This window comes from Macaca mulatta, chromosome 7 (genome assembly GCF_049350105.2).
Source record: "Macaca mulatta isolate MMU2019108-1 chromosome 7, T2T-MMU8v2.0, whole genome shotgun sequence".
NCBI classification, from domain to species: domain Eukaryota; kingdom Metazoa; phylum Chordata; class Mammalia; order Primates; family Cercopithecidae; genus Macaca; species Macaca mulatta.
The window spans coordinates 40,139,176-40,156,425 of NC_133412.1; the positions used below are offsets into that span (position 1 = coordinate 40,139,176).

At 47.6% G+C, this 17,250-nt stretch overlaps 1 protein-coding gene across 14 annotated transcripts in view; it reads left to right on the plus strand.

Annotated features, from left to right (window-relative positions):
- The window catches only part of TLN2 (talin 2), a 455,280-nt gene that overhangs the window by 410,538 nt on the left and 27,492 nt on the right, over positions 1–17,250 (plus strand). For all 14 annotated transcript variants that reach the window (XM_077939528.1, XM_015142407.3, XM_077939524.1 and 11 more), the window contains 5 exons: positions 546–729; positions 3,636–3,761; positions 3,921–4,037; positions 8,848–9,033; positions 13,294–13,401. In XM_077939528.1, coding sequence (XP_077795654.1) covers positions 546–729; positions 3,636–3,761; positions 3,921–4,037; positions 8,848–9,033; positions 13,294–13,401 — 721 coding nt within the window. The remainder of the gene's footprint in view (positions 1–545; positions 730–3,635; positions 3,762–3,920; positions 4,038–8,847; positions 9,034–13,293; positions 13,402–17,250) is intronic.

Genomic DNA, 17,250 nt, shown 5'->3' on the forward strand with positions numbered 1-17,250 from the left:
CTGCTGAGCTTGCCCTGAGCCTCTCTATCTGCTGCTCGGGACCCCTGAAACCTCGCCACATGTCCAACACCTTTCTTCCCCTCTGCAATCCAAGGGCTGGGCTAGGAATGCAGTTCCCAGAGCTCTGCTGTCCCTTCGCAAGCCCAGCCTCTGATCCTGAACGAGGTGCTCCAGCCCACATGTCCTCACAGTCACTGAGACTATGAAGTATTTTAAGGGACAGTGGGAACCAAAGAAAAGCAGCTGACCTTTCGTTGAACTATAGGGCTTGGGAAGGGAGCCGGGTTAGTGGGCCTGACTCTTTCACTGAAGTTTTCATGTCAGTCGGCTATATGAATGAATACTGGTTGACTTTCTTCTTCTCCCCCCAGTTTTGCATTTGCGAAAGATGAGAGTCCCTTGGTAAGGGGAGGTGTAACACAGCACTTCTCTTCTTCAAAGCCCTTTCACAAAAGCCCCATGTGCGGGATTTCTTTTCTTCTCGAAGTAATCAAGCTTTGCCCTCTGTCTCTCCCCCTCTCCCCTGCCCCTCCTGGCTCTCTCAGGGAGAACATTCTCAAGACAGCCAAGGCCTTGGTGGAAGACACGAAACTACTTGTGTCAGGAGCTGCGTCCACTCCTGACAAGCTGGCCCAGGCGGCCCAGTCCTCAGCAGCCACCATCACCCAGCTCGCAGAAGTGGTCAAGCTGGGGGCAGCCAGCCTGGGCTCCGACGACCCCGAGACCCAGGTACCAGCAGGGCCTGGGGAGTGTGTCCTCCTGGTCTTCCCGTGAACGCTGCACACTACGCCTCAGAAGCGGCCTAAGGCAGAACAGGAACTTTTGAAGTAGACAATGTGTGTGCGAGTATGTCTGGTTTGAGGAACCGGTAGGAGGCAGTCATCCAAGCGAGAGAGTGGCACAGACTGTGGTGGTGGCCATGGGGATGGAGACAAGCTGAGGGATTTGAGGAGAGTCTAGAAGGAAGGCTTGGCCTGGCCTGGGGAAGGCTGGAGCACAGCATGCCTGAGGGAGGGGGAGAAGTGAAAGGCGGCTCCTTGTGCAGCCAGAGCAGGGCACAGGAGCTCCCTGAAGGGAGAGCTGGTGTGGGCAGGGAGATGGAGGTGATGGAAGTGCTGGAGCCACACGCAGGTAGAACTAGTGAGTGCTTTTGAGCCTGCCCAGGCACAAGGCTGTGGGTTCAGGGACTGTTGCCATAGAGATAGTGACTGCAACCACATGAGAGGAAAAGCCAGGGGGTCAGGGCAGAGCCCAGAGGAATACAGCATTTCGGACCACGTTACCATGCAAGTGGCGCAGGAGACCGAGAAGCAGCAGCAGCTGCGGGGAGGAAAGCTGCGGGTGTCGTGTTGCCAGGATGGAGTGTTTCAACCCATCAGAGATAGTGACAGTCAAGAAAGAGGGAAGTCTGGGAAGGTTATTGGCCCGTTCCAGTAACCACTGAGTGCCATCGAGGATGTTGGTGTCCCCAGCTGCTTGTGTGGAGTGGTGGCGCAGCAGCCAGACGGGGGTGGGGAAATGAACACAACACCTATAGATGGCCCAGGTGAGAACTTTGGTTCTCAAGGAAGAGAGAGAAGAACTGGTAGGCTAGGGAAGGACCCTGTGCTTCTGTGACCTCTGCTTCTGATATTTGGCAATTTCATTGAGATCACCTGCCTGTTCCATGGTCCCCTTCCCAGACCATTGCTCCTCAAGGACAGTCACCACAGTTTGCTCATCTTTGAAACCTGCACACCCAGCACAGCTCTTGGCACATAGTGGCTACTGGCTACTGAACAAGTATGTGTTCACCTATTGTTGAACTAACAGCCAACAAAAGTCATTAATAAATGGATGATGCCTGTTCCCAGAGCGTAAAACTTAAAAAACAAAACAAAACAAAAAACTCTGTTCTCTCTATTCCCAGAACCATCAAATGCCAAGCACTTCAGTTTTCACTCCTTAAACCATTCTCAGTAAACTAGTCTGTCTGGACAAACCTGGTTAGAAACCCCCTGCCATTCAGGAGATGCAGTGATTATGCTGCTTCACTTGAGGACACCGCCTCGTTCCCTCACAGCAAAACCCTTCCCTCCCTGACACCCATGATTGGAGCAGAGCTCCGAGAGGAAACATTCTTTATGCTACCATCCTTTCTGGTGGGTTTCTGATAACATCAGAGTTCAGATTGGCTGCCTTTTGGAATTCTATGCGTTCACAAAAGCCTCCGCTACAGGTGGCGGGCACCTGTAGTCGCAGCTACTCAGGAGGCTGAGCAGGAGAATCGCTTGAACCCAGGAGGCAGAGGTTGCAGTGAGCCGAGATCACGCCACTGCACCCTTAATACGTTTTCACATTGGAGATCCCAGTTTATCTTCAAAACAATTTAATGAGGTAGATGGGGCTAGCACGCTGATTTCACTGTGGATGAGGAGCCGGAGCCACACACACAGGCATGGCATAGTGTGGAGGTTAAGACCGTGCCCTCATGCTCACCAGACTCTGAATGCCAAGTGTGTAGACTCCGGGAGTGTGGACAGAAGGATTGTGGTTCCCACTTGAAAAGGTGGTGGCAAGGAGTAAATGAGGTAATGTGTGTGGAGTGCTTGGCTCAGCGCCTGAACACTGCCCTCAGTAAAGGGAAAATGTTTTTATTATTGTAGAAATAGGAGTTACTGGAGCTACTGGACTGGGAACACTTCAGTGCAATGCCCAGTATTGTGTAATTCCCATCTAGACCTGGTACTTTTCACTCTAAATCCAGCACTTTGAAAAGATGATCTGTGGTCTCTGTGAAATTAGAAAAGCAAACACAGATAATGCATCATATCCAGGTTTATGTGGGAACATACCTGCATCTTCATTCCACAAGTATTTACTGAGTACCTGCTGGGTGCTCGTCCCTGTTACAAGCGTGAAACAAAGCAGAAGTCCAGGCTAAGCCTCCTGGAGCTTTCATTCAAGTTGAGGGAGAAGACAGATGACTTACAAGTGAATGAATGATAAAATAATTCCACCTACTGATAAGTGCTGTAAATAAAACGGCAACCTGACAGTTTCAGCAGTTGTGGGAATGGGCCCTTAGCTGAGGGATCGGGAAAAGCCTCTGAGGACATGACATTTGAGCTGAGGCCCAGTTAGAACAGCGAGCAAAGGCCCTGAACAGGAATGAGTTGAGATTTCCCATGGAGAAGCAGACAGGCCGACCTGTGTGCCTACAGCAGAGCACCCTCATAGCCAGAGAGTTGGGCAGGGCTGCTGTGGGGCCTTGAGGGCCGGGTCAACTGGGGATTTTTACTCAGTGTTCAGGGTGCCCGTCAGGAGTGAGTGGTGTTGCCTCTCTGGTGCCCTTCGTGCTGTCAGAGGCAGCTCATCTGCCAAGTTGCTGTCTAGGAGGTTTTACATAAGCTGCACGTTTACACCTGACTTCTCCGTTCTGGCTCGGCTTCAGCCTCCCCTGGGCAGCTTTTCAAAGTCCTGAGTCCTGTATCAGAATCGCCAAGGGTGGCTTCCCAGGAGGTCTGCCATGCTGCAGACTTTAGACTGTCTTTCTCATTCCCTGTGCCCTGGCCTGCCCTCGGGCTGCATGCCTTGGTAAAGCCTGCAGCTGACATCTTGGCGCCTGCTCACCTGGGCCCGGTGCTCTCTTTCAGGTGGTTTTGATCAACGCCATCAAAGATGTAGCCAAGGCCCTTTCCGATCTCATCAGTGCTACCAAGGGAGCTGCCAGCAAGCCAGCGGACGACCCTTCCATGTACCAGCTCAAGGGGGCCGCCAAGGTAGAGTGGGGCACTGGCTGGGGACGAGCACCTGAGTTCTCTTCTCACTTAAAGGAAAGAGAGGTGTCCTTGCTCATAGCATGCGATCCAGAAGTAAAAGGAGTAGGGGCTGAACCTGAGACACTGCACTATCTGAGTTCATTCTTTCTTCCTGTGCAGGTGATGGTGACTAATGTCACCTCCCTCCTCAAGACTGTAAAGGCGGTGGAGGATGAGGCCACCCGGGGCACCAGGGCGCTTGAGGCCACAATCGAATGCATAAAGCAGGAGCTTACGGTAAGGAGCCAGCAGTTACCTCCCTTGGGTACCAGAGTCCCACAGCTGACCCAAGTGAGAGCTCATTTGAGGTTTTTTACCAATGAGGTTTTACCTAAAACACCTGGACTGAGAATGCCCCTTCACCTGCCTGCTGGTAGTTTTATATAATTGAGACCCCATGTGTCACTGAGTTTGGCTGGGATTGATGTGTAATTGTAATCAAGGAGTTAATTGAAAGGTATCACTTAGGACTATTCAGGTTTAGTTCCACTAAAGTTATAGCACAAAATCAAAGGATTGTCAACGATTCCTGGAAAAAGGGAAAGTCAGTATGACTGCGCTTACCTGGAGCATTAATCCTGTGAACAGTGCACAGCCTCTCTTGATGCATAGTGCTCTTGGTACCCGCACACATGCAGAATTGGAAGTCTGCCGTTTGCTATTGGAAAAGCCTGGAAGCCTTTACCTGAGACACTTCCCTTTAAAATCCAGCTTCCTTCCGTTGGAGTCATCTGACGTAAGAGAAATTGACCTTGTTCGTTTCTGACTTGTTCCAGCATTGCAGAGTTAAGGACATTCTGGAGTCACTGCAATGTGGATGATACCTGCTGTTCTTATGATCCCACAATGGTTGTGGATTGGCTCATTCTAATATGCCGAAAATGAGTAGCTTCAAACAGATTTCTTTTTGATAGGAGGTCTGATCACAGATTCAACTTTTTGGGGGAAGAGGGATACCTGCCTTTGCTGCCAGTTGTTCTGCACCTTTAAAGGGTCACCTGCAAAGGCAACCCTAGAGCACTGGAAACAATAGAGCAATTCCGCAGGGTTTGGGTGACAAACTTGGGTTTTCTTGTCATATCGTTAATGAATCTAGCCTTGACTGATGTTGCGCTCAGTTCATGCTTTAAAGGAGAAACTAAAAAATACAGGAGTAACTGGAAAACTGATGGTGCCATAAGTACCACTGTCTGGCACTCACCTGGCTGCACAGGCTGAGTGTTTGCTACCAAAATCCAGACACAGCTCCTTTTTTGTTTTTTGTTTATTTTTAATTTTTGTGGGTACATAGTAGGTGTTTATACTTAGGAGTTACATGAGATATTTTGATAACAGGCATGCAATGCATAATAATCACATCAGGATAATTGGGGTATCCATCACCTCAAGCATTTATCCTTTGTGCTACAATCCAATTATACTCTTTTAGTTATTTTTAAATGTACAATTATTACTGTAGTTACTCTCTGTGCTATCAAATATTAGGTCTTATTCATTCTTTCTATTTTTTGTACCCATTATCCCTCCCCACTTTCCCACCCGCAACCTCCCACCTCCCTACTACCCTTCTCAGCCTCTGGCAACCATCCTTCTACCCTCTATCTCCATGTGTTCAATTATTTTAATTTTTGCTGTCACAAATAAGTGAGAACATGCAAAGTGTGTCTTTCTGTGCCTGGCTTATTTCACTTAACATAATGACCTCCAGTTCCATCCATGTTGTTGCAAATGACAGGATCTCATTTTTTTTTTTCCTATGGCTGAAAATACTCCATTGTGTGTGTGTACCACAGTAGCCAAGATTTGGAAGCAACCTAAGTGTCCATCAACAGATGAATGGATACACATATACAATGGTACACACACACACAATATTGAAGAGGTATCTGCACTCGCATGTTTATTGCAGTTTACTTCATATATATTTCATATATATAATCTTGGCTATTGTGAATAGTGCTGCAGTAAACATGGGAGTGCAGGTATCTCTTTAATAAACTGATTTCCTTCCTTTTGGGTGTATACCTAGGAGTAGGATAGCTGGATCATAAAGTAGCTCTAATTTTAGTTTTTTGAGGAATCTCCAAACTCTTCTCCACAGTCGTTGTACTAATTTACATTCCCACCCACAGTGTACAAGGGATCCCTTTTCTCCACATCCCTGCCAGCATTTGTTATTGCCTATCTTTTGGATATAAGCCATTTTAACTGGGGTGAAATGATATCACATTGTAGTTTGATTTGCATTTCTCTGATGATGAATGATGTTGAGCACCCTTTCATATGCCTGTTTGCCATTTGTATGTCTTCTTTCGAGAAAGGTCTATTGAGACCTTTTGCCCATCTTTTGATCAGATTATTAGATTTTTTTTCCTGTAGAATTGTTTGAGCTCCTTACACAGGCTAGTTATTAACCCCTTGTCAGATGGGTAGTTTGCAACTATTTTCTCCCATTCTGTGGGTTGATTGTTTCTTTGCTGTGCAAAAGCTTTTTAACTTGATGTAATCCCATTTGTCTATTTTCATCAGCTATACTATTCTGGAGTAGATGTTTTTTTCCTTCAGCACTTTAAATATGTCATGCCACACTCTCCTGGCCTGTAAGTCTTCCGCTGAGAAGTCTGCGGCTAAGCATATTGAAGTTCCATCGTGTGTTATTTGTTTCTTTTCTCTTGATGCTTTTGGGATCCTTTCTTATCCTTGACCTTTGGGAGTTTGATTATTCGACTCCTTGAGGTAGTCTTCTTTGGGTTAAATCTGGTTGGTCTTCTCTAACCTTCTTGTACTTGGATATTGATCGCTTTCTCTAGGTTTGGGAAGTTCTCTTTGCATAAACTTTCTACCCCATCTCTTTTTCTACCTCCTTTTTAAGGCCAATAACTCTTAAATTTGTCCTTTTGAAGCTATTTTCTAGATCCTGTGGGCATGCTTCATTATTTTGTATTCTTTTTTGTCTCCTCTGACTATGTTTTCAAATAGCCTGTCTTCAAACTCACTAATTATTTCTTCTGTGTGATCAGTTCTGCCATTAAAAGACTCATATGCATTCTTCAGTATGTTAATTGCATTTTCAGCTCCAGAATATCTGCTTGATTCTTTTTAATCATTTCAATTTCTTTGTTAAATGTATATGATAGGATTCCAATTCCCTCTTTGTGTTATCCTGAATATGAGTTTCCTCAACACAGCTCTTTTGATTCCTTTGTCTGAAAGGTCACACATCCCCAGGATTAGTCCCTGGTACCTTATTTAGTTGATTCAGTGAGGTTATGTTTTCCTGGATGCTTATAGGTGTTCATTTGTGTCTAGACATTGAAGAGTTAGGTATTTATTATAGTCTTCACAGTCTAGGCTTGTTTGTACCCGTCTTTCTTGGGAAGGCTTTCCAGGTACTCAAAAGGACTTGGATGTTATGATCTAAGCCAAATCTGCATCGGGGGGCACACCAAGCTCAGTAACACTGTAGTTTTTGCAGACTCACAGAGGCACCACCTTGATGGTCTTGGATAAGATCCAGAAGAATTATCTGGATTACCAGATAATTACTTTCTCCCAAACAAATGGAGTCTCTCACTCTGTGCTGAGCCTCCTGAAGCTAGGGATGGGGTGGCACAGGCACCCCTGTGAACACAGCTTCTGATATGCATAGGCAGGCCTAATGGTGGTGATCGAAGAGACTTGAAATTTGGAGCTATGCTGGGAAACTACAGACACATGGGTTATTCTAAGTGTACCGGTGTGATTTAAAATTCACCCAGAGGCCAAGCGTGGCGGTGCATGCCTGTAATCCCAGCACTTTGGGAGGCTGAGGCAGTAGGATTGCTTGAGCCCGGGAGTTTGAGCCCAGCCTGGGCAACATAGGGAAACCATGTCTCTACAAAAAATTAAGAAGTTGGGCGGGTGTAGTGGCATGAACCTGTAGTCCCAGCTACTCAGGAGGCTGAGGTGGAAGAATCACTTTAGCCCAGGAGGTCGAGGCTCCTGTGAGCCGGGTTCACTGAATTTTATGCTGACTGAATAAAATTTACCCAGATCGTGGGTTTCCATGCAACACGTGTCATGAGGATCACATTAGTGTGAAGGACTGCGTGTGGCCTTCATTCCACTGTAACATTCAAGGGTGAAGTGGGGATTTGGGATCTTAGACTGCTTAATTGCAGCTGCCCATTTTCACGGGGCAGTGATGTTTGACAGTGGTTGGCATTCTGTGGGATACCGACTGAGCCCGCTCTTCTGCATCAGGGAGGCCTTCCTTGCTGAAACATGGTTGCCTAGGGCTGAAGACAGGGCAGCCCCACCTAGGCTAGGGGCCCTCATGTAGGGACAGATGCACATTCAGCACACATCCAGGGTACCAATTGCTCATGTTAGAGAGCCAGAACAGATGAGCATGAAGCAGAAATGGGATATTGACTTACCATGATGAATTTATTTCAGCCTCTCTAAAGGGAGTGGGTGGGTAGATTGCTAAATAATTCACAGTGTCACCATGGCACACTCGACATGAACACCTCTGCACAATTATGCAGTTATATTTCTAAGACAGGCTAAGAATAGAAGGAACTGATGCTTCATTTCCCCCAACCTCACATCCCCTTAGAGACAGAGAGGTGAGTCCTGAGTGATGCGGCCAGGTCAGTCCTACCCTGAAACCAGCACTGGAACTGAGAGTTTATGGAAACTGCCAAAGCACCAGCAGGGATGGGGGAAGAGAACGATGAAGCCATGCAACAACCTTTCGCAGGATGGGTAGTGTGTAAATATTGGGTGTCAGTTTCTGCAGACCAACAGGGGAACACTCTAGATACGTCTCCCTCACCATATTGTTCCCGTGAATGCTTAGTATAGGACAAGAGGTTTGTCCAGGAGAATCTTGAAAACAAGAACCATATTACTGTACTCAGATTTCTAATTTCCTGCCATGCAACAGTTTCTTCCAGTTACTGGCTCAGATTTCAGACACAAGCTACAGCCTGGTTGGAGAAGAATAAATTATTTTTTTCTTTTCCTTTTTTATTTTTTTAACCTCTCTGTTTCTGACTTCCAGTTGTTCCAGTCAAAAGATGTACCTGAAAAGACATCATCACCTGAAGAATCCATAAGGATGACGAAAGGCATCACCATGGCAACAACCAAAGCCGTGGCAGCTGGAAACTCGTGTAGACAGGAGGACGTGATTGCTACTGCCAACCTGAGCCGGAAAGCCGTTTCAGATATGTTGACGGCTTGCAAGGTAAAGACCTTGGCATTGTTTTGGATGCATAGATGATTCTCTGTCATGACTGGGTTGCTTGGTGTAGTCTGAAAAGGGGAGGGGCTCAGAACCTTAAACTTTGTAATAAAAATGCACACAGGGACAGTTGTGGTGGCTCATGCCTGAAATCCCAACACTTTGGGAGCTGAGACAGGAGGATCGCTTGAGACCAGGAATTTGAGACCAGCCTGGGCAACACAGTGAGACCTCATCTCTTAAAAAAAATTTTTTTTAATAACCAAGTGTGGTGGTGTGCACCTGTCGTCCTAGCTACTCAGAAGAGTAGCTATAGCAGGAGGATCACTTGAGCCCAGGAGTTCAAGGCTGCAGTGAGCTATGATTATGCTGCTCCACTCCAGCCTAGGTGACAGAGCAAAACCCTGTCCCTTTAAAAAAAAAAAAAAAAAAAAAAAGCACGCTTAATATGGCATATGCACCAGCCTGTGGGAAATGACTCTCTAAGGCAGTTTTGTGTTTGAGAGGGGATGGAGTCAGCCCTGCTGGCCCTAATCCTCCCACTTCATTCTAGTTCTTCCTAAATAGGCAGGAGGCCTTTTTGCAGAGTGTGGTGGAGGCCTCTCCGAGGGTGGTGGATAGGGACTGCAGCACTTGGTTCCAGCTCCTCCAAGTGGAAACTGTTCGCTCTTCTGCTGGACCCTTTCTTACCTCCATAGGTCAGCCATTGTGCACTAGGAGAGGTGTTGCCATCCCCGGTGAGGAAGTGAGTTGGAGGAATACAGCGGAACTTGGGGAGCTACTTTTCGCAGTCTGTGCTAGACATCTTGGAAAAATTCCTCTGCTCCTTGGGTGGATAGTTGGGGCAACTGCCCTGAGCCTGTGCTTGGTGAGGGAGCTGTGGAGACCCAGGGTCTGGAACCTTTATTTTTGATCTATTAGGAAAGTGAACTGTAAGAGCCCCCACCCCAGGCCTTCACCCTTCTAGGGACAGCCTTGCCCCCAGGGACTCTGACTTCTGCTCTGCGATCGATTGATGATCCCCTGCCATGGTGAGTGAGGGCAGGCATTGACCCAGAATTGAAGACCTGCTCCTACAGCGTGGGGTCTGAGGGAACAGAGCTATTCTTTGTGGTAAAGTGAGTTCAGCTGGAGCTGCTGCTGCAGGATCCAACTCTTACATCTTCTTGGTGGCTCCTCAGAAGGAGAGGGAGGTACAGAAGGGAGCAACGAGGGAATTTGTGTGCAGGGGCCCAACCCCGGGAGACAGTACCACATTTACGGGACCCCTGGGCGTGATGGAGGGTGCAGAGAAGAGGGTGGGCTGGAAGAAACAGGGCTGGAAAGACTCCACTTTCAGAAAGGACCCAGGGCTGCTAGATCAGGGAGGTAGGACTCTGTCTCTCTCTCTTGAGGCTGCAAGTATTGGCCACTTTGATATGCTCGATGGAGTCCACCTACCAGAAGTGATAACTGCCGAAGGGGTTACATCCTCTATCAGAGAGGAGTATTTGCCTAGCAAGATAAGGCCTGCGTGCATTGTGGTGTACACACACGGCACCCCAGAATTTTAGAAGGGCTGTCATAGATATTCTCTCATTTCATCCCATATGAGAAAGGCAAGAGTAATGATTCTATTTGTCACATGATGAAGTGGGCTCAGAGAGAGAAGTGGCATGACCAACGTCATACAGCTATTTACTATCAGAACCAGAACTGAAATTGGCTCTCCTGCGTCCTCAGCCACTCTGCTTCTGCTACTCAGGGCCTCCCAGATGTAGTGCTCAAGGTCGCTATGGTTGATGCGTGGCAGACGCTTTTGTCCCCAAGCTATAGACATGAACAGGGGAAACTGAACAGAAAAAAGAAAACCGTGATTAAATGGTCTTTTTAAAGGGAATGCAGCTCAGATTTTTAAGTCTCTCCTAACATGTGCTCCCCTGTTTTCTGGGGAGGAGCTCAGGTAGAACAGTGTGGGTGCTGTTTGGCCATCCTCAGCTCCTCTCTGTCATCTTGGCCCCAGGTCACATTATCTGAGCTTTGCAGGACAAGGTAGCAGCCAGAGCGCTGAAGCCTGAACGTCAGCTTCACCCACCAAAATCAGACCCGACAGGAGTCACTGCTGAGGCCTGATGCTCCTGTTAGGATAGGACTGACTTAGCGAACTTACTAACATTTCTGCTTCCCTTGGTCTCCTGTATCCCTCACCCCTTTGCAAAAGGAAATGAGGTCTCTGGCCGAAAGGGAGTGCATGCAATAATGCATAGACAGGAGAACTGGGGTGCTGAGTGGTAGTCAAGACGGAAGCCTTACGTGCCAAGCAGAAGGGCCTAGTCGCCCTAGTCCAGCTCTGCCTTTTCCCTGGCTACCCTACTCAGCCCACACACGGAGGGGCAGAAAATTACATACTGGCTCTTCTTAGAATGGGAGGATTACTGCGGTTCCTTAGGCAGAGAGAAAGACTTACCTAAACCCTAAGTTAATTCTCATGCATATTTCTTTCTGGTCTTACTTTCATGTGCACACGTGTATATTAGATGTAATTTTATATCTACTATTATGATTAATGTTATAAAGCTATTTCTGTGTTGCTATATTGCTGACTTTTTAATGACTGCAAAGTACCTTTAATGAATATTATCTTCCCACTGTTGACAGATATTTAGGCTGTCTACATTTTTAAAAAATCATGAACTTTACTGCAGTAAACATCTTTGGGCATATCTGTTTTTTTCTGTGCTTTGGATTATTTCCTTAGGCAAGATTCCCAGAAATAGAACTAGTGGGTCCAATAGTATGAGTTTAATTAGTGCCAGATTATTCTCCCAAAGGGTTCTACCTGGTTACAGAGCCCCCAGCAGTGCACGCAAGCACCTCAGCTCCACCTCACCCACTCCCTGCACAGGGGCTTGCACATAACCTGCTGGAAGTGACTCTGAGTAGCATCTGGGCCTGTGTCTTCCCACAGTGTTGTCTCATCAATCAGACGCGGGGCGTTGTGCTTCTCCGTTCGCGGCACAGGGGTATAAGGATGAATAACAGGTGATGGTGGGTGGCTGGGAGCATGGCTCTTGGTTCCTGCCTCTGAGCCCATTAGTCCTCAGATGAGGAAAACCTAGCTCATATATAACATGCTGGCCATGAGAATTAGCCCCACTCTGTCCAGGAATTGGGGGGAAGTCAAGGCGGGAGCCCAAGGTATTCCCATCAGCACTCCCGTTCCTAGGAAGAGGGGCTTGAGTGGATAAAACGTGGATCCTGGTCTTCGCCCTCAGCCTTTACCTTTTGTCCTAATGTGTGATTTGTATTTGTCCTGATTAGTGATATCTTTGTAGTTTTAGGTATTTCTGCAAGCCCCTCAGTTTCTTTCCAGAGGGAAGCTGTAGAAGGAAGGGGTAGGGTTGCTAGTTTTAACAAATACAAAATAGGGTGTCCCATACTTGCTAAAAATTTTTTTTCATCGATTATCTGAAATTCCAATTTAACTGGATGCATTTTATCTGGTGACTCTGAATGGGTATCCCTTCAGAAATGATGTCATCATGAATGACTCAAGTTAGCAGGTCATAAGTACAAGAAAAAAGCTCAAGATGCTCTGTTAAGCATGTGTGCTGGTTTGTGTATCTCGACTTTTGTGTAACATGAGATGAATTATGGTGCCTCTAGGGTACTGGGGAGCTCGCTATCTGGAGTTTCCCAGGAGCTAGAGGGCCCGGTCACAGAGGCCTCACGGACTGTAGCATGGTCAGGCCCAGGGGTGAGAGCCTGGGCTTCATTAGCCTGTGAGCAGAGAGGGGCTTTCAGGACCCCTTAAGCTGCTAAAGAGAGGCAAGGCTGACCCTAGGTCAGTACGTCTCCAGCTGTAAGCACTGATCATGAATCTTGCTGGATGTTTTTGTGCATGTGGAATTTTTTGCATTTCAAAAAAATGTGGGGTGGGAAAAGGAGGAACAAAGGTCCAGATTGAGCTGTTTCTATCATCTGGCTGCAGGGCACTGACAAAGTCTACGCACAGACTGCATCAGCGGGCCTGCTGTGGGCAGGAGGGAGGGACTGCATCAGCGGGCCTGCTGTGGGCAGGAGGGAGGGACTGCATCAGCGGGCCTGCTGTGGGCAGGTGGGAGGTGGCAGGAGGATGTGGAGGAGAGATACCTCTTCTGTCCAGAGAGTCAGGGCAGTTTCTCGAGGTCGCCAGGGTTAAGGTCTCCTGCCTCTGAGTCTGGGACTGCCCAATACTGCTGGCTTTTCCCATGTTAAGATTTCAACCTTCCTTTGTCCCTCCAGCAAGCATCCTTCCACCCCGATGTCAGTGACGAGGTGAGAACCAGAGCCTTGCGTTTCGGGACGGAGTGCACCCTAGGCTACTTGGACCTCCTGGAGCACGTCTTGGTGGTAAGAAAGCGCATGAGTCAGGGCTGGGTAGTAGCTGTGTCCCCCCAGCTGCCCTGGCTGATTGGAACTATGCTTTCCTTGGGAGGACCTCTCTCAGAGCCCTGTCCAGTGCCCCTGTGAGGCTGGGACTGGATTGAACTGGAATCTCCCCTGGTGCACTGATCCAGCACACTGAGCTAAAAAGTGCAGTCTGGATGAAGTTGCAGTTAGAATTCAGGAAAGCCCAGTTCTCTTGTGCACCCGAAAGGCAGGATTAGCATGTAAAAGAAGAGGGAGCAGAGTAAGTGGGTGGGAGGCCAGTGCCAACCTGAAAAAGTATCACGAGGTCTTGTTTAGAAGCCCCCAGTACATCCTGCAAGGACACAGAAGGCTTCTGACAGAGCCATGCCAGCCTCCGTGGCATGTTAGGGAGGCTGCCATTGCTACGGGTGACCCACCAGCCCTTCACAACTTCCTCCCATCCTCGAATGAATGGCTTAGATCCCATCAAGAATGACTCCCCCAGCCTAGTGTGCCCAGTGTGGAGCTGGGTTAAGAAGGCATGAACAGAAGACACCAGGCAGGGGTGTAGATGGTCATGGCGCGTGGGCTGCCCACGTGGGAGCCTCAGTTTGTGCAGTTCCTAAGGAGGCTTGACTCACTACACACTCTAAGGACCAAACCACGGAGCACCAAGAAGTACCTACAGTGTGCATCTGTCTCTGTTGAGTTCAGGAACCATGTTGAGAGCCATGTAAGGTCCAGGGCAGGCCTCGATAGTCAGGGACACCCCCAGAAGAGAGCTGATGATGTCTCCCCTGCATCACTGCCCTTGCTCTTACCAAACCTAACGAAAGAGATCCAACAGGCCACCTTTAGATACATAATTCACATATCTAGAGGAGGAATGCCAAGCCCTTCATTTGCTGGGCATTCTCAAGTTTTCTCATTCTGTCCTTGTGCAGCTATGAGGCGTATAGGCCAAAGGAATGATCTGAGACCCAGAAAGCTTGTCCCTTGGTTGAAGTCACCCAGCTATTCAGCAACAGAGCTGGATCCAAATCTCAATTCTTACTATTCCCAGCTGTGTGCATTTCACTGCCTCCTCCTTAGAAATAAATTATCTGCTGATGCTAAACGTTTGAGGTCATTTAAGGGATCATTATTTTTATTCTTTATCCAGGTAACTGTGGTCAATTCTGAAGTGCATTTTCTGGGAAAGTAGCCAGTCTGGGGTTACTAACATTGAGCTCGCAAAGTCTGAACCCTTGTGAATAGAGATCAGTGTATCATATGGAGGCCAAGGAAAGACATCTTAGCCAGTCAGCATTCACAGGCAAGAGCCTCCAGCTAGACACGTTGGGATATAGTTAAAGTGTTCAGTCTGTAGGTGTGCCTAGCAGGAAATTCAGGTTAAAGAGAACACCAGCAAGGCTTTCCAAAGACCTCTTTTTCATTATGGAACAATATATTCTGAGTCATATAGAACCTTGTTATAACTAAGAATTGGACAATAGGGTGCAATCAGTAGATTTAGGAGCCTCAAGTTCAAATCCTGGTTCTGCCACGTAAGTAGCTACACGGCCACTGTCTTGTCTGGGGTGCAGTTTCCTCAGATGTTAAACACGCAGTTTATTAAGGATGAAATGAGCATGTCTGGAAACCCAGGGCTTTGTGGCCAACCTAACATTTGCTGAATGCCTTATTGAAATCTGCCGGGCGCGGTGGCTCACGTCTGAATCCCAGCACTTTGGGAGGCTGAGGCTCGTAATCACTTGAGGTCAGTAGTTCAAGACTAGCCTGGCCAACATGGTGAAACCCCATCTCGACTAAAAATATAAAAATTAGTCAGGCATGGTGGTGGGTGCCTGTAATCCCAGCTACTCGGGAGGCTGAGGCAGGAGAATTGCTTGAACCTGGGAGGTGGAGGTTGCATTGAGTCAAGATCACACCACTGCACTCCAGCTTGGGTGACAAAGCAAGACTCCATCTCAAAAAAAAAAAAAGAAGTCTGCTACTGGGAAGGTGCCGTTTCTGGCTAGTGGATGGTACTTGCTAACGGTGGGCTTGCAGTAGCAGTGCCCTCTGCCTCCTAAATGGGAGCTCTCCCCCTATGCTCCATTTCTCCTTATTTTTCCTCTCTCATGCTTTTGCTTTTGTCTTATTCATTTTGGGGGAAGGGAGGAGATACAGGGATCCTTGTATTTCTATTTCACCACTTCTCCCCAGTTCCATTTCTGAGTTGAAGCAGATTTTCTCCAGCACCTGTGCAGCACTGATAATGTACATGACGTCTGTGGGTCCAGGCCCTGCGCACATGGGCCTCAGGTTGGCGATCTGTACCTTGGCCCTTGGTGAGTCATTTAACAAGAACCTCACTGTGTGGGGTCTGCCTCCAGCTTTATGTCTGACACATACACAGGCCTGGATGCAAATGGAGTGAAGGTCTCCCCTTTCACTCTCCAGCAAAAATACAGCTTATTTTAGGGAGAGGAATTCTGTCTGCGTAAGGAAGGGCAGGTGCCAGCACTTGTCTTAGGGAGAAGTTTCTCTCAGGGGAAAGGAAAACGGAGCTCTAACAGGGTCACCTCCCTGACCACATGCTGACCTTAAACCCTATCCCAGTATCCGGGAATGAGGTGTTGGATCTGCTCAAGTGCTTCCTTTCTCCTCACTTCCCCTCTCCATGCCCACCTTGTTTGGGTGAGCAAAATAAGACAAGGCTGTCTTATCTATATGGTGTGCATCTGTCTGAGGGGCGGGCAGGTGGCTGGCCTCCACCTGAGGGGAGGACGAGAGGTCCAGGATCTCTAGGAACATTGCAGAAGGTCTGGGAACAGTCCCAGGCCACACATTCAGAGACTCCTGCTTAGTGGCCACTCAGTCGCTATGTCAGCATCAGCCCTGATGGTAAACGGCAGCTTTTTCTGTAACAGGAAGAAGGTCACTTGCTGCAGGGAGACCCAGCATCACAGGTCATTCAGGAGGTTTCATCTCATGGAGGCTGGAGATTGGAAGGAGGGAGAGTGACCACTACTTTCTTTCCCAGGGCCTAGGCAAGAACAGATTGCACTTTGTGGCCAGACGTGCTTCTCTGATGACCGTTGACATTGTAGTTGATTGCTTTTCTGTTATGGATTCTTCCTTGTATTTTCTGTAGAATCAGGACTCTTTTTTTTTTTTTTTTTTTTTTGAGATGGAGTCTCGCTCTGTAGCCCAGACTGGAGTGCCGTGGCCAGATCTCAGCTCACTGCAAGCTCCACCTCCCGGGTTCATGCCATTCTCCTGCCTCATCCTCCTGAGTAGCTGGGACTACAGGCGCCCGCCACCTCGCCCGGCTAGTTTTTTGTATTTTTTAGTAGAGACGGGGTTTCACCATGTTCTCCAGGATGGTCTTGATCTCCTGACCTCGTGATCCGCCCGTCTCGGCCTCCCAAAGTGCTGGGATTACAGGCTTGAGCCACCGAGAATCAGGACTCTTAAACCTTACATGTTACAAACTTGGGTGGTTGATATATCTGTTAAAAGCCTGCCAGCTGAGTTTCTTGTCTTCATTGTATACAATTATTGTCATTGTAGTTCGTCACTGGGGTAGAAATATCAGTGTCCTAGTTCTCTAAGGCCATTCAGAGGTTTCTGGTAGCTGGTACTAAAATGAAATCACTAATAGAAAGAAAAGCTAAATGATAGTAAAACTATTCCTATAAAAGAAACAGAATCTATCTCATCTTTTGTGATAAGGATTTTCCCCCTTGAGACTGAAAAGATCCAAATATATTTTAAAGATAAAATTGTTAAAAGTTAGCAACTAAGTGTGAGAAGCAATAGAAAGGAAGATTAAAAGTTACCTCCAAAGTTCTCCAGCTTCAA